The sequence below is a fragment of the Tetrao urogallus genome (assembly GCF_951394365.1).
Source record: "Tetrao urogallus genome assembly, chromosome: 18".
Lineage (NCBI taxonomy): Eukaryota > Metazoa > Chordata > Aves > Galliformes > Phasianidae > Tetrao > Tetrao urogallus.
In genome coordinates this window covers 1,713,631-1,735,062 of record NC_136831.1, presented here as the reverse complement: position 1 = coordinate 1,735,062, position 21,432 = coordinate 1,713,631, and the positions used below count along the sequence as shown (strand labels likewise).

At 39.8% G+C, this 21,432-nt stretch overlaps 1 protein-coding gene across 1 annotated transcript in view; it reads right to left on the bottom strand.

Moving 5' to 3' along the window:
* Positions 1–21,432, bottom strand: part of STXBP4 (syntaxin binding protein 4) — a gene marked incomplete at its 3' end in the record, with an annotated part of 45,737 nt that overhangs the window by 16,648 nt on the left and 7,657 nt on the right. Inside the window, exons 9-20 of the mRNA XM_079544264.1 lie at positions 19,904–20,010; positions 19,327–19,510; positions 18,367–18,445; positions 16,120–16,211; positions 15,569–15,665; positions 14,281–14,393; positions 13,517–13,603; positions 12,032–12,097; positions 7,628–7,804; positions 5,914–6,030; positions 5,519–5,568; positions 5,063–5,196 (exon numbers count right to left, since the gene is read on the bottom strand). Coding sequence (XP_079400390.1) covers positions 5,063–5,196; positions 5,519–5,568; positions 5,914–6,030; positions 7,628–7,804; positions 12,032–12,097; positions 13,517–13,603; positions 14,281–14,393; positions 15,569–15,665; positions 16,120–16,211; positions 18,367–18,445; positions 19,327–19,510; positions 19,904–20,010 — 1,303 coding nt within the window. The remainder of the gene's footprint in view (positions 1–5,062; positions 5,197–5,518; positions 5,569–5,913; positions 6,031–7,627; positions 7,805–12,031; positions 12,098–13,516; positions 13,604–14,280; positions 14,394–15,568; positions 15,666–16,119; positions 16,212–18,366; positions 18,446–19,326; positions 19,511–19,903; positions 20,011–21,432) is intronic.

Below are 21,432 nucleotides of genomic sequence, written 5' to 3'. Positions count from 1 at the left end.
CCTCTTATATAGCTTCCCAGCTTGTACATAACTGCAATTTGCAATGTTCTGATTCTTGGACATGAATTTAAACCTGGAAAGAGGAACACGTGTACCAGCCTAAGAGCTTTTGTATGCTGTATGCTGTATCTTAAAGCAAACAAACCGATTAGTCCATTTTATTTCCCATAGGAAGGTCTCAATTCCTATAGCATAATGCAGTGTTGATGAACTGGAAAGAATCCAGAGAAACAAAAGAATGATAAAACAGCCAGAACAGCAAAAAATGAGCAAACTGGTATTAGGGGCTTATTTTGGGAACAGAAAATTCAATGGTGAAATGATATCTTCAAATATATTAAAAGGTACCACAAAGAAGAACATACTAGGATGTTCTCAATAACCGCTGGGATGAAGAAAAGCAGCAATGGACTTAAACCACAATGAGGATTTAGGCCAAAGAAAAAGCCTCCTAATGGCAAAGATAATTAAGCATGGGAATCGTTTGTCTAGAAAAGCCAGAAAGCAGAATATGTTTGACAAACACCTGTCTGGATTCATGTAGGTGTAATTGCTGAAGGCAGGCAGGTGCTCCACCTAATTGCTGGAGATTCTTTCTAGCCGTATGTTTTCAGATTCATTGGTACTATTCCAAGTACTTGTCTACTTTTGGAAGCATCTGTGTGATTTACATTACATATACATATTTCTTCTGCTTCCCATTCACAAGGCATTTTTATACCTCAAATTCACAGAAGTAATGCATGTGCATTACGTTATGTACCACACAAGTCTTCACTTGTCTCCTTCCAAGTATTTACTGTAAAATCAAATCCATCCTGGCCAAAGAAACAGACTTTATGGCTTTTTTTAGGTTGCAAGATAGCACCTCAACACACACCCCATCAATCACATTAAAACTGAACAGAAAACCCAAAAGCAAAACTGAGAGCTTTTGCTGTCTGCTGCCTTTCTAGTCAACCATTAAACCCCAACGTGGCTTCACTAGGCTTATTTATTTATTTAACACTATAGACACGGCTTTTAAGTTCAGGTATTTCCTTAATGAGCACTGTTTTCTATCAAGAAGAGCAGGACACCAGAATACCAGTGCTGCTAATTAACAAATGTAACCTCTACACCTTCAAAGCACACAGCATAGATTTTAAGATTACTACTTTTGCTAGTCAAAAACAATGGGAGCTGTATAGATGCTTTAAGGACATATGTTGTATAATTTAATAGGGCTCCTCATTTCTGATTTGAGTAAGTCACTGAAATATTTATGGCCTTACCAGAACAGTGAATGTACAGTTATCTCTTCAGTTGTTATTATGCTGCTCTTTCTCAAGCAGCTCTTTCATTCAGGAAGAAAAGGTACATTCCGAGTTTATTAGCTGGAACTATATTAAAGCAATGTTGTCCTCCCAGTGCAGAAGTGTCCCTAGAAAGACACCTCACAGGGAATTATTTTCTTGCTCTGACACTGAAAAAATAAAAACATAGCAGCACGAGCAAGTGGCAGCAATCTGAAAATATTCGTGGGGTCAATGGAAGGGAAGAATTTTGATACTTGGGCTCTGCAAATGCATCTTTAATACCACTACGCTAATTACTAAGAGTCAAGTTAGCCACAGTGTGCCTGTCTCACAATTACATCTAGATATCAATGCACATAAATCAAAAAGGCAGGGGGAAACACCCAGTGCTTACCTATTAACTTCTCCACAACTTTCCCAATCAGCTAAGCCAAACAGCTGTACAAAATTACACCACTGCCATATCCTTAATTTTAAGAACAAAACTAATAAAGTATATGGCATTAATTTGACTGTAATAAATACACTGAGGCTGTAATGTGTAATTAAAAAGAACATGAATATTTAGCAGTATTAACTATTCTCAAATTAGCAACTGCTGTTTGAGAAGACTTGCTACTTTTCCTTGTAGCTCTGCCACATAATTGTGTCAAAGGAATGAGAAGGGACAACTAACAGCTTGCTAAACATGGAGCTGTGTTGGCAACTTACCATAACGTAGTTTAAAAAGTAAACAGAAGAAATTGAGGGATTCCATATTTTAGCTGTTAATACCTGAGATGTAAGACTTCATCTGTGGTCCAGAAAGTAACAGCAACTTCACTACCAAAAGAACAAACACCCATGGCTGCTGATCACCAGCTCTTCCCATTGCCTTCTTTTTATGTGCAATCAGCATACAAGGAAAATGAACGCAAAAAGTGGGCAACTGAACCCCTGCCTGTAGGATCTTCATAAGTGAATGCATAATGCCTACTGCGGTACCTGGAGAGATCAAAATCAGGGCAGCAGGATTTTTGGAAGATATGTCTTTGGAGATACTTTTAGTGAACTTCCAATGACGGCCAGATCCCAGGCAGGAAAAGAGATTAAAGGAAAATGATGTCAAGAAATAGCTCAAGATATGCTGCTTTAGTGCCTGTGATCAGAGAAGCAGGGTTCTGAGCACGTAACAGATACTGATGGTTGGGATTATATCAACAAGGGCAAGACTGTATTTTTTAATAGAAAAGTCAGAGGCAGGGTGAGGAAATTAGCAGTCAGAATACTTGAATGCTGTGTTATTCTGCTGAACGTTTCAAAATGCTCACCGCCTGCTGCTGTATGAAGAGAGAAGTATGTTCCAGAGCTAATCAGATTTTTGCCATTATCAGTAGCAAGTATATTTCTTTTTAAATTTTGTAATAGGAAAGAAGAAGTTGCTTTCTCCATTTTTTTCTTTACCATATGGACTACTAAGTGCAGCAGCAGCTACTTTTAAATGTTACGGTTCCTTTGCTGAGGCATTACGATCCTTTGTAAGATGAAAGTAATTTTCTTTGTGTCTTAAGGAGATGGTATTCTGCAAAGCAGAAAGGCCTCCCAAGACTTAGTGCCTAAAAATAGCTAACAGCCTTTCAGGAAGATGAAGAATGAATCTTTCAAGAGACGTGCTTGATTATTCTGTTTATTACTCTGATTTGCATTTCTGGAACGGGAGGATCCTGTAGTAGTAAGCACTGTAAAACAAAGGGGTTTGGTTTTGTTTGTTTTATACAGAATCCTGGCTTAAATCACCACACTGACATCACGTAGCTGTCATTCAGCCTACCAAGCTGTAAACTGCTCTGCAGCATCATTACAGACAAGGCAACGTGTACTTGGAGAGTTTCAAGAATACACTGAACTTCTTTTAAACCTCTTCCCCCAGGCAAAATGTGAAGCTATTGTGCAACAGAGGTCACTCTGTGCAGCTAGCTCATGCATATGCCATTTTGTTCTGGATGTCAAGGATGATTTTTAACAAGGAAATCAGTTTCCATTTAGAACAACACTCTACACCTAGACGTGTTTCACATCTACTGTAAATAAAGTAAAAATTAAAGGGTATAATGATGAATGTCCAGCAGTAGATTTTTATCCACTTAGCAATCTCAGAAGTATTCAATCCAGTTCTGTAAGAACTCAATAACAAATTTTAATTTGGAGGCACTTGTCTGGATAAAAAGGAAGTCTTCTAAGTAGTGTCTACAGTCCTTTTTTCTTTAATGTATGATATTTATGAAATGCTACATACATGAGAGCCCTTTTTAGGACAGCACATCTGCAAGAAATCAGAAGATCACACAGAGAATGTGCTGTGAGAATCTGGCCTAGAAGGCTGCAGACAGAATGCCAGTTCCTGTGCTGTAACTATTTGTCTTTTTTTTCTTTTCTTTTCTTTGAGAGAGGAAAGCCTTAAAGCTTTAATCTCACACACCAGCTCATCACATTCCAAGTCTATCTGTAATGCTCTCCAAATGAGAATGAACTCGGAAGGATGATGCTCAATCTTTAAATCCTTCTCTGCAGAGCTGTTTTCAACTTACAGTTTCATAAAAGGGATCCTTGCTGTGGCTCTAGAACTTTCTGACGTGTCCTACCTGTTATGCTTGACAACCACACGGTAGAATTCAATTGCATTTAGGACTAAAAGTTTTCCTTGCATGATTTCCTGTGTAGTGCGATAGAAACAACTTAATGTGACAGCACACTTCCATTGTCACTGGTGGAAAACAAATCCCCCTCCCTCCTGGCCACTGTTATTAACTCCAAAGCAAAGAGCATGTGCAAAAGGCAAAGGAAAAAGAACAAATGTAAAAACTGGATCCGCTGCTACCAAACTGCCAGCCCACCAAAACAACATACATGCTAACAGAAATAACACAAGGAAATGCCCCGTGCATTTTCCTAGAAAAATATTTAAAGATTCCAAAAAACTCCGTGACTTCATTGTCATTCAAATATCATATCACTGTTACAAAGTCTTATTTACTTTTTTGTTCTTTGTTTACACTATTTATTTCTGAAGAAGTCACACTGTTATCTGTTACATGACTCAGGGAATTAGCAAATACATTCAATTTACTTAAATAGGGTAATTACTACTACACTCAGCTGATATTAATAGCCTTTATGCAATGAACTGCCCTGTGATGTGTGCTTAAAATTAAGGAAAATATGCATGTATATTTTAAGAGCATTAAGAAGGAAGAACACTTGTAACTCCAGACATGTAAAAGTTTTTCATCTTCTACTTTCTGTATTTTTCTGAAGTACTGATTGAATCTTAAGCTACCAGAATGAAGGCAGCTCTGTAGTCTCAGAATCAAATGAAAAAATAATACAGTGTATAAACTCTTCTGGGTGAGATAGACCACAAAAAAGCCACCAAAACAACCAATAATGCACTCGAAGGAGTTAATGTTATGGTAAGGTTAGGGCTGGAAACACTGACAGGATAGGAGCAGCAGCCCCTAGCCTGCTTTGGTAGGTCTTCTGTCATTCTGAAAGACAGTGCATTCTGGTAACCATACCCACACCACACTCTGAACACAGTGGGAACAGAACCCATACTCAGGAGCCTTTTTCCACACTTGGGAAAAAACAAACAAGGCGACTGCTGAAACTCATCATGCTCAATTACTGAGCAAGATGCTAAAGCTCCAACATTTAATGAAAGAAATGAAGTGCTTATGTGCATGTATACAAGTGGACACACACACAGGCATGCAGCTCTTACTCACAGTTTACTTCCAGAATGGCACGGACAGACTTGGCGAGGTCTCTGGCTTCTGCTGCAAGAGCTGTGGTAACAGTTGGTCCAATCCTCCCCAGCCGGGCAAGAAGTGCTTTAGAAGACAATGGTGTCCTTCTGCCACTAAAAGAAGGGGACAAAAAGGCATTTATTTGTAAGTTGAGCAAAGGTTCCTTTCAATAAAGTAAAGCTTGAGTGTCATTCTATGAAAAAATCACTAGTATCATCAAGCATAAGTTGGTTTCAGAATTATTCTGTCTGTATAACAAAGGCTTTTAGGAAAGTTAAAATAAAACAGCATATTTAATTTCCCACCCCCACATTGAGAATAACAGCATTCAGAAACACACAACAGAAAACTAAGGAAAAAATACAAGACAATTTTTAGGGACAAAAGTAGATTATTTTTCAATATGTGTGTGAATAACAGCTCATATCTGCTTACCTCAGAACAGCCGAGGAAGGAGAGTTTTCGGAAAGCATTTCATGCACAACCTGTTGGCCACAGTAAGAAGTTAACAGCTCATAAATCAGTGCAGTCAAGAAGGTCAGATCTTTGGCACGTGGGCTCTGATCTGTACTTCATAATTTGTTTCTGTTATAGCATTTCAAAACATTACTAAATACCATTTTTCTGCCTTCTTCCTCTGCAATATTTCACAGAAATCAGTATGCTCATGAAAAATACGTTTAAGAAATCCAACCAGTTTCACTGACTCCACGTACAGCAAGATGAAAAGACATTCCTACAAGAACAGCACCCGTATTTCCAGCATGGTGCACCAAGCTGGGGAATCAACACACAGCTTTCCAAGCAGAACAGTGCAGTGGCACAGTTACCTCTACAAATTGTAGCAGTTTTTCAGTAGCCACCTCAAAGCTCTTCCTAGCCGACTCCGATTTCCGCAGCTGACAGTCAAGAACAGTAACCCTCTTTCTCAAATCTTGGATGCTATCCTGGAAAAGATGTTTGGTACATGCTAGTTTAAGGCTTTTATTTTCATCATTTGCTTCTATGGCTCACAAAGGTAAAAGGTGCGGATTAAAATAGACGTCTGAAATGTTTTACACCTTATGTTTCCTACCCATACCTGCTCAGGTAAGCTCTAGTAAATAAGCTCCCGGTTATCACATCAAGATAAATTCAGACTGGCAGCTGACAGCAGTGATGGGCTGAAACTGAGGATGCTCTGTACTGATTCATGAACGGATGAACAGCGCTGAAGTGACGCTGGCAGGACCTGTCGGCAGGGTGCCACAAACAGCCAGTGTGTGAGGAGTTGTGGTCCTCTGGTTTGCGTCTGTACATCCTTTGTCCAGCAGAGCAATTATGGCATATCATATTGAAAATTACCCCCCAGGATTTGTCCACGTGCGCTTGTATAAGCTATCGACCTGAGTTATTCATCCTTCCTCTACTTCAGCTTCAGACAGTGTGAGCCCAGCACCACTGAGTCTCACTCATTAGGTCAGGTGCTGAAGGCTCAGGGTTTTCTCTCGAGTCCTTGGAACTGTTCACCATGAGAAAAGTTTTCATGTGTATGTAGGTTGCCCAAAAGCAATGCCTCCTACTTACATACATGGGAACTATAATACAGAGCAGTACAACATTATTTGATAGAGCAAATTCTCAGCTAAGAAACACTTTTTCTACACAGGCACTGCTTGCAGCTGTGCATGTAGGTATTTCACCCCAATGTTTGGAAAGGCTGCGACTCATCACACATGCCATCAGATGAGGGGAATTTCTCCCTGGAAGTTACACACATTTCCTGTGTTGCTCCTCCGTAAGCTCATACACCGCAGGGGTCAGTTTTATCTTATTAAAACCTTTTAATATTGAATTAATTCTCACCGTGAAAAAAGGCAGCAGTTCATTAAGTCTCCTTCACCATTAATTCTTATGCACATCTATTTTTCAAGAGAAAAAGAAGGCAAACACACACACCAACCTGTTTGCACTTGTTTGAACCATGTGTAGAATATTAAAAGCACCTCCAATATTTTTACTCCTCAGCATACTTTGAAATGATTCACTGGAAATGAAGTAGTTTTAAACTATGAGACTCAATTAAAAAATTGTAGGAAATTTCACTGGCAGACTACTGTTGGTATCATTTAAATTACTATCTTGATTAAATCCACACGTACTTAAGAACAGCACTGGATTTTGTAACATTAATCTAGCAGAAGCATAAAAAACCATTCAGGTAACTTTTACATAGGTACAGAGGCAAACAAATGCGTGCATCATCTTCACAGCTGCTGTCTACAGAGCAGAAACTATTCCTGCTCTAATGCTCGAGATGTGCCATGGTGACCTGTGGCCCACATGTGCTTCCAGCTCCTGTTTTTCCAGCCCAAAGACGTCTGGATAAAGGAAGACTCACGCACTCCACATTATCCCCCCCCACTACAAATCATTCCAGTTATTGAATAATACAAGACAAACAGTGACCTACTTTAGCAAAGCAGATGAAAAGAAAATGAAAACAAGATACATGACAACAGCAAGGAAACCATGGTAACTATGACAGGAGACTGCTTTGCTTACTTTATTTTGGCCACAGTGATCAGAGAGCTGAGCCTTCAGCTCCACTATTTCAGCTTCCAGCAGGCGAATTACTTCTTCGTAGTCCATCTCCATTCCGCGCGCCTGTCTCTGTGCAGCTTCTGCAAGATGAATCCTGCTTCGCAGGGCTCTTGTCTCCTCTACAGCTGCCTTGGCTTCCTGTAGATGATAGAATTTAATTGACAAGTTACAACTCCTGCTAATAACAAAGGATTTTTTTTTTTTAACTGCAAATTTAGCTTAAAAGCATCGTGGTTCACGTTAGGGCTGCCTTCTAGTGTTCACAGTCAGCTGATCCACTTCCTGATTTTTACATCAGGTTTTTACAGAAAGATGACATTCTCAAAGAATTACAACATTAATTCTATGATTACTTTAAATCCAATTGAATGAAAGGCTTTATGGAAATGCATCCAAAGCTGTTAATTTTTCCCATTGCTTCTGCAGGAGGCGAAGTCCTTCTAATGATGTTGCTACATACTTTACTGTCACTGCCTGAGTTTGCACATCATGCAGGTGGATTCCAGATGCAACCATTCAGTCCAGACTGCTCTTAAAGTAAGTGCTGTTTTTAATTTTCCTGCCCAGTTCCTGCTCTTGTTATTCTGCATTACCACAGAACAGCGTCACATAACATTTATTTAGAAATATATGTAGAAAATTAGAAAAGAGAAACTGTTAAATTCTTATTCAGCTAGAAATAAATGCTGTCAATGCTCAGTTCATCAACTCAAATTCAACTTCAAATTTCATGGAAAATACGTCATATAATGTTTAACAGGTGTCATAGTATGAATGAGTAGAAAGTTCAGTTAGGCTTACAAAGGCAGATTTAATTCCATTGTTTCCTGATTTAGAAACACGCCTATTTTGCAAGCAATATTCTTCAAGCCAGGTTTTCCTACACTTTGTCTGAATGTTTTTCATATAGAATGATGGCCAGCTCCACCACTGTCAGTTTCATATGTTTTTTAACCTGTAATCTGTTAGCCCAAGAAAACAATTATATTTTTTCAGGCTGTGAGTAAATTAATCTGAATGACATATATAGGACACCATCTACCCCATATTTACAATGGTTTTGCAACGTAATACCAATTTGGATAATTGCCAGGGACATTCTGGTCCTTTGGAAAATAAAGCATTGAAGGAAATAAGCATACACGTAGCAAACAGCAATATCACTAGTACAGATGACAGCTTTTATATAAAGACCTTTCTATTATAACTGATGAAAGATACATTTTAATACCCTTTGATAGCGAATATAGACATTTGCTATTTTCTTTTAGAAGCACAAGCAGGTGTGGCCAATGCATTCTGCATGACTGTCATCTGCACCTGGGAACACAGGCGACCCGAAAGCAGCGTCTCTGTTGGGCAGCTCGTCCTGCTGCCAGCCGTTAGCACAGCACCCGGAGCTGAGCAGCGCTGGCTAACAGACAGACAGACAGACAGCTGCTCACGGGCACAGCACAGACAACGCGTCCCTCCTGCACGTGGCTCACAGCAGTTCCCTTTCCTTCAAATTAGTCAGGGGATTTCTTAGAAATTCCAATCCATATCTGCAGAGATCAAACCTCCTGCTTCTGCAGGACTTCCCTGCCGCTGTAACTCATCAGCAAGAAAAGGTGGGCCCTGCAGATGACAAAGGATGTTTTCATAGTCTTCAGTAGCAAAGGTACCAGCAGTGAGCCCAGGTGAGGGAAGGGCTCTTGGAGAGAAAAGTGGAAAGGTACTAAGTTTGCTGAACAGAAATGAACACAGGGGCCCCGACAAAGGGTAGCATCTTAAAAATGCATTGGTGGGAATTATTTAAATATTCTGATAGCAAATAAGTCATGGGAGAACTGCTATAATGAAAAGGGAGGTCTTTATTTTGAAATAAGACTTCCTTGAGATAGAGGTTTAATCTCTTCTAACCCAGAACTGCCTTCACTCCTCCATTGTTTCTTCTGAAACCCAATTGTTGAATATTAATTCCTCTGTAATAGCAGACTAAGTATGACCAGATTTCAACAATGAAAGACCTAAAGGAATAATTAACGAACAATGGACTCTTCTATTACAAGGAAACGATTATCCACACCAGGACTGAATTAGCAGAATTTTCTGACAAACCAGAGCTGTTTCCTCCAGCAGGGAGCACAGAGGGATGGAGGCCATCAGCTTTCCCAGTTCTACAGTTACTGAAGCTGGCACTGCTGTGACGCGGTCGGTTCTAACCCACAGAGCTGAGGGGCATCCACCACGAGAACAGGTGGACTACAGCATGCTGCAGCAGCACCTCGTCTCATCCTTTTGACTGCAGGCATAAAGGAAGACATAACAGCTGCAAATATTTTACCCAAATAAATGCTTGATGGAACCCTTTGTCCCAGTGTGGCACAAAGCCACCACCACAGTCGAGTGCAGGCTGCAGAACAGAATGGAATCCTTATGGAGAAGGTAAGGTGCAGCTTTCTTACATGCCAGGTATTTCTCCCTCAAATTAATTCAAATGTTTACAGGCTTTATCTGAGAAATAATCCAGCCACCACAATCACTGAACCAAAGTCACAAGACTGGGGAGGAAAGGAACAGAAACCCTGAAATGGCCATACCTACATGGAAAGCTGCAGAATCTTTTGGGAAAAGCCCCTCAGCATCTATGCCTGGAAAAAAATCACAACTTTAACACTGACTCAGTCAGTGTTCAGTGCTGAGACTTCTTCCATTAAGGACTGCACCACACCTCTACCCGTCATAATGAAGATGTATTTCTTAATACATATACAAAAAAAAAGAGGCAGCATTCAAGTTATGGCTTCTAGACTGGCAGAAAGAAGGGTGAGGTGGGCTTGAGTACACCAAGAAAGAAGTTGCTCGTGCTTTCACTTTCACAAAATCTGTTTTTCCATTATTTCTCCTGAAATAAAGCACCTCAGAGACATTGCACCCATTTTATTTCTTATACTTCTGTGTGGATAAGCACCTAAACTGCATATCTAAAATGCATCCTCATGTTCGCTCCAGGAAACATCTACCTCCTCTGAGCACCTTCAATGCAAATTAATGCAAATTAAAGTAGCCACAGCTTAAGGCCAAAAACATATTCCTAGATCAGCAAAGCAGTTTTCACTTTCTTGCTGAGTGAAAAATGGAAAGCACTTGCACTTTCACTTTCCTAAGTCGTACCCTTCCTCACCTCCAACAATCCCTGTGTGTCAGAGGACTCAAAGAGGTTCAGATAAGAAGCCTGAAGTATATCATTATAAATTAAATGACAACTGGCAGTCTAGATTGCCTATTATTATTAACTTTGTATCACTATGAACCTCAGTGTCAACAATGGTTCTGAACCACAGATGTATATATATGCACTATATCAACATATAAAAATGTAATAATTTCATATATACATATAAATACTATTTATGTATAGTTATATGTATAGTTATACATAAAACACTTGAAAATGTGCAGAACACACAGAACTGTATTTTCATCAAAAGCCTTCTCTATACCTCCAAAGTGGGACTCAAACAACAGCACTGCTGCAGTGACACATCAGTTATTATTTCTCTCTTTCACTGTCTGGGCCCTTTTCAGCAGCAGTTACTCAAAACCTCAATGGGAAATGTTGGTATTTATCCCTTGGTGGGCTGCTTCACTCCCAGCAAAGCCACCTTTAGGACACGTAGCAGGACTGGACAGAAAACTAGAAGTATGAGGACCTCACCAGGTAGAAAAGGGGCATTGCTTGCACCGGAACCGACTGGTCCTAATAAAAGTCCTTCTCAACAAGAGCAGCTGTGTGAGCTGAGGCTCCACGAGGAGGACCTGCTGCCATATCACCCGTGTTTATTGTTTGTGCTTTCTCTCGGCTTTAGTTTGAACCGATGGACACCAGCTCCAGTCCGGAGTGACGACCTGAGGGCCCATTAATGAACAGAAACATATGCAGCACCATTGTAACGTACTTCTGCTTACATTCATCCAAAAAAGAATCTGGTTTAATTCATCAGGGTCTGCTGTGGAGAAGGTAACACCATAGGATTAACGGAGGAAGCTTCCAAGCAGTTCTCTTGCATTTGTGGAATGAAAGGTACCAACAGTGGTGCTTAACAGAAACACGTAACGAGCAAAAACGTAAAACTGATCTTTGCATAGCAGTGAACTGAAAGATTTTTCAAATTATATTTTGCATTTTTGCATCTGATGCAACTGAGAGCCTCCAAGGAAGCCTGCAGCAGTACAAGAGAGAAGAAAGGGGAGCAGCTTTGGAGGAGGGCTGACAGAAGTGTTTGGTAGAAGCAGGAAACAGGGAAGTTGCTCCAGCTGGAATTTGGGATATAAACAAATTTCAAGAGAGAATGATTTTATTTTAAAGAAACTTCAGCATACTTGCTTGACTGCTTGTAGTTCCTCTGTTAACTGCTTCTGTAAATTCAGAGATTCTGATAATTCTTCCTGTAAAAACAAAAAAATAAATAAAGTATGCCATAGCTTGTATTCCAAACCAGATTCCAACTGCTGTGTTTGCAGTTTGTGACACACTCTACAAATGACATCGAATAAGCCCACAAACACACAGATTTTAAAAGCGCTGGTGGGAAAAAAATAAAATCTGAACATTTTCTTAAGATCTGGGACAGAATCAAGCTGTAATTCATAAAGGACAGTTTTTGGAGGGTTCATTAACGTCATACTCATTGCATTTCTCAAGCATCTGAGGATTACACACTGAATGTTTCTGCAATGCAAATAAAACACGCTTTAAGCCTCTTGCTGCACAGCCACAGAGAAAGTGCACAGAACAAAGACATCTCTGCAGCTTGCTGCACAGCCTAGCATTCACAGCAAGGTATCTCCAGCACTGTGTTTGACCACTCTTTTAGCTGCCTACTGACACCAGCAGCACAGTCAGGCTGTGCTGCCACAGCCTGCACCATTTCCAGAAGCTTAAAAGCTCTGGAGAAGTTTATTAAAAGTGCCATAAAAGCACAGAGATGCTCACACTGAGGCAGAGCTTACAGATGTTTACAGGAAAAGTAAAAGAAATGGGGCGATTCTCATAAGCTGACCTTACCAGCTTTCAACATCAGCTATTCAAGGCCTCCTGGTCAGTATCCAGTTCTTCAAATTGATCACTGGAGACCAGGCTCTTTCATTTCAGTACAAAGTTCTTTGTGAGAAGAGTCCTTGTGCACAGAGTGAAGAACAGTTCTTTGTGTGCACCAACCCAAAGCTTTTGCAGTCTCTAGCAAGGATGAATTTGTTGGGCCAGTTGACAACATATAGAACTGCTTGTACCCTGGGATCACGCTTCCCACTCATGTCCAAGAACAAGAGTTAGGGGCACTGAATACAGAATTTTTTTTTTTTTTTTTACATCTTGGATTGCTAAAGAAATTCAAGACCACAGGACAATGGTTGTAACCCGAGGTATGAAGTAAAAATAAATACATTAATTGCTTTTGATCTTACGTGTTTCATAATGTCTGTGAAAATACGCATTAATTTTGCAAATGGATTCATTTATTTTCCAGTTAACTTCTTTCAAAATTATCAGCATCTGCTCAGACACTGTGGTTGTGAGGATCCCACATTTCCAAATTAAACTGCTCTGCAAATCAGTCACTTCTCCAAAGACACTTCAATGAAATGGCTTCTCAACCTCACCTCCCTGTGAATCAGATTTAAAAGTCTTTGTGGTCCATGGAATAAAGCTCATGTTCTCCATACTGTGAGCACACGATCTCTAAGCATTATGCAGTTTGCTCTGCCTTTTTATTTATCTATCACAACTTGAGTGTCAAAAGCAAAGCAGCAAAGTACACAAAAATTCGACTCTTGATTAAAATAACACAAGTCAAAATTAAGTATTACCTTTAATTTGCTCATTTCTTTTAAAGCTTCATTTCTTTCCTTCTTAAGCTTTTCCATGTCATCCTCCAAAGAATCCCAGGTTACAAACTGCGCACATTTAAACAGGCCCTGTTAGAAACCAGCCCTACGTGCATCTCTCATAATCCTTAACATCCTACCCTAAAAGGTCTTGTCAATGAAATGAGAGAATGATTTTAGAATGATTTAAAGCTCTAGAAAATATTATTGAAATCATGAAGAATTTTTAAGAAAATTCTCAGCAACTTATCAAGTAATTTTTCCTGTTACAAAGGACTCCCAAACTACTACAAAATGTCAAGACCACTACACTAACAGTCACCACTTTGTTCAATATTTTAAATAACACATTATTGTATTTAGATTTTCCTATGCTACAAATACACTGCTTTGGCACTCACTCCTAAGTTACCTCCAGAATGAAGTGATATTCCATTTAGCAGCAGCACAAATCACCAGACCCCATAACTGTTTATTATGCACACAGGTAGTAGCAATGTGTATTTAAGAAACCTTGGCAAATCACCATTGTCTGTACTCACAACAACATCGTTATGTGAATTGCTTTCTGCAATGTAGGTTGCTTCGAAAAGCTTCACGGAAACTGGGTTATCTTAAAGCACAGCATGACAGGGAGCTGTGCTGAAAACCTGCCCAAGATTTGGAATAATCTCACACTTAAGCTCCCCAATAATCCCCTCCCAGCAGCTGAACACTGCACACACACACACACACACACACTTCACCTGCAAATCTAACAAACTGGCAATTTCAGCAATCCCAAACGTTACAGGTTTTTGGCCACCATCTGTTGCATCCAATTGCACAGAGAACAGATTCCTTGAAACTTCAATGAAATCTAGAAAACAAAACAGTTCAGGTTTTGTTGCTGCAGTCTGCAGGTTCGTGTCAGTAGCAGCATCAGTGGGTGCAACACAACTGCTCAGAGCACGACACAAGGCTGCTCTCAGAATGCAGCATCTGCTCTCCACAATTTTCTTAAAGGAAAACATAAATCTTACAGTTTTGTCAGACACAGCCCTCTGAACAGAAGCAAGATGGCAAAATAAGAACAGGTCCTGGCACAAAATGCTTCATAAGTTGTGAAGGAGAAAGGAAAACCAGAGTTCAACCTCCAAGTACCTGCTTAGAGATGCTGTACACTCGCAGACCCCTGTGGAAACCTGAGATCTGCACATCTGCTTTACACCCACCCTGCCCTGTGGATTGATCTTCTTAGAGAGTCTGCAGGAAAGACACAATTCTGTACTAGCTCACCGCTCAACTGCACCTTGGGGAGCCTTCAAAAGCTCTGACAGAGACCTGGGAAAAGCGATGTTGGACAAGGAAATTTGACAAACGCTGTGACAATCTCAATCAGTGCAGCCCGAACTTAATGTTCATTTTGAACGTATCAAAGAAAACGTTCTGCTACACCAGGAGAGGAAATGTGAAGGTCAGTTTGTGAGCACCACAAAATCCGATGGAAGATCCACCACCTTCACCAACAGGATACTTGGAAATCCAGTGTCACTTGTGGATGATTTGGTACAAGCAATTATTTTTGTACCAGTATGAAAGTTGCATTAAATTTTATTACCAGTGTTTGATGCCGTTTTTCACAAATTTCAGGAAATTTCCATCAATTTTAGCATTGGAAATAAAATATCTCAATGTAAAACAAATATTCTGAAACTGTTGGTGTCACCTACCAGCACTGCCACAACCAACAGCAAAAAACTAGACAAAGCAGCGTGCTGGGCTGCACACAAATGTCTCTCCACACGTAATAGCTCTTCTTGGTTGTCACCAGCTGACCAAGTGAAACCATCTGTCAGTTTCATTTCTTTTCTCTACCTCTCAGATACAATCACTTCGTTTCAGAATTTTAAGCTTATTTTTATTAAATAGAAAGGTTTCTGCCCTGCAGTATTGTTTTATTTGTGGTAGCAATCTGACATTGACAGAAAATATATCTGCTATTTCTGTATTCATACATCTTGCTGTTTTCCAGAGTAATTAAGAAATTATTACCTCCAAAAGACACTGTTCCTTTGGAATCTTTCTGAAGTTGCTGCCTTAGGGCTTGCTGCTGTTCAGCTGAGGGCTGAATCCCAAGATAATTCAATGCCTGGAAGGAAAAAACTTATTTTGGAGAAAAAAAACACCAAAAGGACCAGGGATAAATGGCTGCAGGGACAGAGCTGCACTTCAAAGAGCTTTTGTATCAGAGTGCACTCTCACTGACTACACTTTTATTCCAGACACTCTTTGTGACTTCTTGTTCTAATTGAGAGATGTTCAGATATTATTTAACCTTGAATACAGATGAGCATAATAAGCAAAACCCTTTGTCCTTAATAACTTTCTTAAAAATCCTGAGGGACGTCAGATCCTCAGAAGAGTTAGTCAGTAATTAGATTAACAAAAATAGTAATTTGCCCAGTATATAAAATGAAATATTGTCCCAGAACCTGAAAGAGCTGCCTCAAATTCATACCTTTGGTTTTGTCAACTTAGGAATATCCTCCAAATGCTTTACATTATAAGGAGGGAGGAAGGAAGATTCAGAAGATTCTGTTTACCTTCTCTAGCTTTTCTGCTTTGAGACGAATAGCAGAGCTGAAGGAAGCCCTTCCTGGCAGACTGTAACCATTGCTCTGGTTGGGGGCAATGACTGAGAAGAAAAAAAAAAACCAAGCAGTAACAATTCAGTTGTAATTCCTGCTTTGAAAAACGTAAGTATTGATACCTTAAACTAATCTGAAGTTTTCTTTAAAAAAATTGCAACTACTGAGTTAATAGAGAGAAACCAGAATAATTTGATGTGTTCATGAAACATGCAGCTTCTTTTTGAAGTGTTTTCCTTTCTCAGATCTACACAGCAAAACTCTGGAAACAGAAGGGGAAACACTGTTGTGAATTCCAAGAAAGATCTTCAAGACACACCTTCAGCACAATCAACAGTTCCTAAAGGCACATCCAGTGATCTGGAGAACCCTGTGGGAAGAGAGGCAATGCCCTGCTGCCAATTAAGCATGTGCAGAGGTAGCTCAGCCTGAATTCCAGCAGGATTCTCAGCAGGTTTTTTGGGGGAGGAACTCTTCCCAGGACTGCCATCCATTAAGTTCCATATTCCAAGTGTTCATCACCCCCCTTCCGGTTTGTTCAGTCAGAAATGCTGCAGTTTTGCATAACTTTAACTAGTTGCATTGATTAATTCATTACAGTGCATTAAGTTCTAATGGAAGTTGAAAAATGCAGCTACAGCCTTGTCATGTTTCACACACACCTGTGAATACAACAGCACAAGAGGAGGCAAAAAGCATAAACCAAAACATCTTGAACATCTCTGATGCCTCTCACATGCTGTATTAAATTCTGAAGACTGGGCTAGAACCTCAGTTCAGTTGGCACTCTTTCTTTCAGCTCAGAATGACAAAGCTTTGTGCACGGCTTTCTGCAGGACTTTCTCAAAATTATGCTGATTTTTCCTATGGCATTTCAAAAAAATCCCAAAGCTACTTCAATTTTTCATGGTTATCTTTGGAAAAGGGCAACAGGAGAGAAGTAGCAGCTTTGGTTAAGGCCTGGCGACAACTGAAGTGAAAAGTGACAACAAACTTCAAGCTGGAGTTGCAAGTTTTTCTGCTTTCTACTGTTAGCTACGCTCTTCAGAGAGGTTGACAAATTGCAGCCTTGTTCTCTTTAGGCAGCGTGAAGCTCCTGTGTATTGCATTGTACTAAACGAGCCTCCTATTCTGAACACACCCAGCAACAGCTGTTTGTCTCGTGCCTTTGATTTAATCACAGTGTTTTTAATCATCAGTACGACAGAGCTGAGATCATTAAACTCCAGGTGTATTCAACTACAGCCTTTGCAGTATCAAAAGCTCATATTCCATCAGCTCACCCTTCAGGGAAGAAAACCAACCAGTCAGGTTTGCACTATGGAGGCTTTCATCTGGAATTGGGATATCTAACGTGGACCACAAAAAACCCAAGCACAGCTTAAATAATCAGTGCAGAAGCATCTAGGATGAATCAGATGCTGTATGTTTGTCCTTCATCTCATCGCTCTTCCCCCTCAAACAGAAAGAAGCACAGGTTCTGCTTCCTTACTGCTGCCCAGAACATCGTTCAGGTTTTCATACAGAGATACAGTTTCATTATTGCTTTCTGTGAGGATCTCACGATCACGTCTGCATTTGCACTGTTTATACATGCATTGCATATCAGCATCTCAGAGGAACGACAGGTGTTCAGTTCAGACTCGGTTCTGACCAAATTCTAGAACCTCTCTTTAGTTTTCCCTACTGCTGCTTTCATAACATGTATTTGAAGATACAATCCAAGTGATTGCAGTCTTAGCTTGTAATGTCACAGCTCTCAAATACACGCATGCATTCTGTTTGTTATTGAAATAGTGCTGAAGAGGTCTGCATGTTATGCCTGTACTTCCAAAGCCTTGATTAAAAAAATGTGCAAGCAATATACATCCACAGAATTTCATTAAGGCAAGAAAGCACGGTTTCTATGGCAACATAATCTTGATCTATATGTGAGTCCTCATTATCTGCTTTCTACTAAGTCGGTTATCATTACTGCCATACAGCAAATGTTGTGATCACTCATTTTTGTTTGGTTTCAGATGTTTGTTGTTATATCTGACAGAAGCAACTGCACAATCCGTTGATCTCTGCTCATTTTGTACTATAAAGTGGTGCAATATTCCTTTTTTTAGAAGCCTAAAGAATCTTACTACATATTATTTTCTGTTAAGACAAATACTAAAGAAAAAAAGAGTGACAGGGAATTAAACCAGCATTTACCAGGAACAGATACATCAGGAGGACTGCTCTCTGCAGAAGTAATTGGAGACTGCTCTTCCATTTTGACTCTAGTTTCCATCTGTGAAAGGAAATCAAAAGTCACGAAACACCATTTTGTAAGAAGGTCACAAACAGACCAGAAGCACACATTGAACCAAGAGAGGGAAAAAAAGGGCTGAACAAACTAAAACAACTCCATCAGAAAATGCAAAGCACAGTGAGAAGGTGCAACAACCAGAACTCAGACCGGGGCCTTATCAAAGCCTTCCATGGGTTTTGAGTATTTTCACAGATGAAAATAGCAAAGCATTCATGCAACTTGCTTCAATGCTTGCACCCATGAGAGGAAAGAAAGCGGGCAAGAATTGAGAACATGAAAACAATTGAGAACCAGATTCTGATTGGGGAATCTTTTGTTCTTCCTCATTCAAAGGAAATGCTTTATTTTGTTCCAAAACGTTGGGTTTGTTTTTTTTTTAATACAAATCATACACTAGCTAAAAAAGTGTTTCTTCTTGTGTTCAGCATTGTTCCTTTACATTGAGGATGAACTGTGCTAACTGCCTCTTACTTAGCCAAAATAAAGAAAACTTCCCATTTTTCTGGGATGCTGATTTTTAAGCAAAAAATTCTTCATCATGGAAGAAGTGCAACCTGTGAGATTGTACTGTGCTCATACAGAAATCAGGCACTGAGATACAAAACTGAATAACTCGCAGATATCAAGTTCTGAAGCTTTGCTGCCAGGAAGAAACAGAAAGAACTCTGTAACTCTAAATGCAGTTGTGGCTAATTTTAAAGGATTTGTTTTCCTACTACAAGTCAAATAATACTCCTATCACCCTCATCAGTGTTTATCTTGCTGTTGCACAACGTGTCTTGAAAGAATCCTACGCTGAAATTCCAGTAAAACCCAGGCAAGGGCCACTTGCTTCCTACAGGAGCAGTAAGCACACTCACAGCGTTAGGAAGCAGCGCTGACACGAGCTTTGTGTGAGGAGATGCCACAGGACCGGGGCCTGCAGCTCGCTGTCCAACAAAGGCTGCAGGAGGCGCTACGAGGCTGGGAGGACGCTGCAGATTCTCTGAATAACTGGGAACACTTTTTTGTCTTATAAAAGCTATTTCACAACAACTTTCAAACCTAAAATTAAAAATGAAAAAGCTTTCAGCATACTGGATGTGATTCTATTCATGAGAGCATGTACTACTAGTGCAAACATTGTTTTTTCCCCACCACTGCATTATTTCCTCTTCTGTTTTTCTAAAAAGATGTTTTATTCTCTACCATTAGAACCATTAGGCAAGCAGTGCTTTTTGGTTTTCTTTTTCTCCTTTAAAAGGAATGCAAACACAGTTTTAAACAGCTAAGGGGTGCATTTGAGTCTCCTTCTGTGATGACAGTATTTCAGCTGAATGTATCAAAACCACGAACACCCCTTGTGTCTCCTCTAAGCACAGAGCATTTCACAGTAACCCAGTGTTCACTGTTGTCTAGTAGCCCATTTTGGAGCAGCTGTCTGGCAGTGGCAGATACCTCGTCCTGGCTCTGTCAATGATACTTTTTGCCTCTTCATAGGACACGCCAATCAGTGACTCCTTGTTTATGGAGACAAGCTGATCTCCAGGCTGCAGCCGTCCATCCTGATCCACAGCAAACAGAAAACAAAACCACAGATTTTGTATTAACTACCAACACTGGATTTTGGTGAAGTTGTGTAAAGAAATTTGGACAGCAGGTCATACTTCTGTTGAAAACAGATAAGCCATAGATATTTGCTTCACCAAGAAGTAACGACCCATAAGACGAGAGGAAACTTCTTACTAATTAACTCCGCTGAGACTTGGACTAATTTGTATTTCAAGAATCAGACATTCTTGGATCTGAGTAGGACTTTTCAGGATCTCCTACCACATTCACCTTACCAACACAAGCAGACCTGCAGACCTGTCTGTTGGGAATTGGCCAGGCAGAATTACCATAGAAATAATCATAGAAATAATATTGTCAACTTTGTGTTGAATTGTTCATTGCAATCTTTCTACCAGCACAGGATTCAACGGCATTTTCCTGCTTCAGGTCTGCAAAACAAAACTTTCAATCTGCGTGGGCAGATTTCTCACTAATATAAAGCATTCTTCACTCACTTTTTAAACAAGCCTTAACAAATTTAACTGAAAACGCATGGCATTCACCTACATACTGCACATCAGCCATGCTTATGGTTACAGATTCAGTTCAGACAGTTGTGCAAAGTAACACACACAGAATAACATCGTGTTCTTCCTTTTTCAAGAAATGAATCACAGAAGCAACCTGACCACATAAATCAAACTACAAAAGTGAAATACCTTTATAAGACTAATATAGTTTGACATACTTAATACTCTCATACACTAAGATTTAGTTATGTTATTTCAGCATGTGATCACACTTTGTTACATTTCGTGTCATTAAAAGCTCAGGTCTTCCACTTCTCCTGCAAGCAACCTGTTAAAAGATATCAATTTCAATGCTGCCCTCCGGTGGCACAGATTTAAAATGCACTCCTCATTTCGGTTTCTCCAACAGGATAAAGAAGAGGGAAAACACCTCCAGCACTGCTAACACCAGAACACAGAACACACTCATGGCTCAGCCCCACTCCATCAATTACAAGCACGACAGTCTGTAAGTGCTTTGAATTTACACACTTACAATGAGAAAAATGTTTCAAAAGCCAAAAGGAAACAGCAAAAAGGAAGAGAAGGAGGATTACCATTTATCTATGAAGCCTTGGAGAGATTTGGCATTTTTTCCCTTCAATCTCTGCCTTTTAGGATTAACCTCAATCTACAGATGTTCAATCAGAAATAGTTTAAGACTATTTTGGAGCAAAACTCACTGCTTGTGAAATTAACTTGTACCCTCTTGCTTGGCAGATGGCAAACGCTGGCTTATCTACACCTCCAAACAACCATAATAACACAGGATGACAAGAAGACTCTTAGATAAACAGATCTGTGTATTTGAACCAGACTGTTCTGTTGTTTATTTTTTAAACTTACAAGCTCTCCTGATTTGCA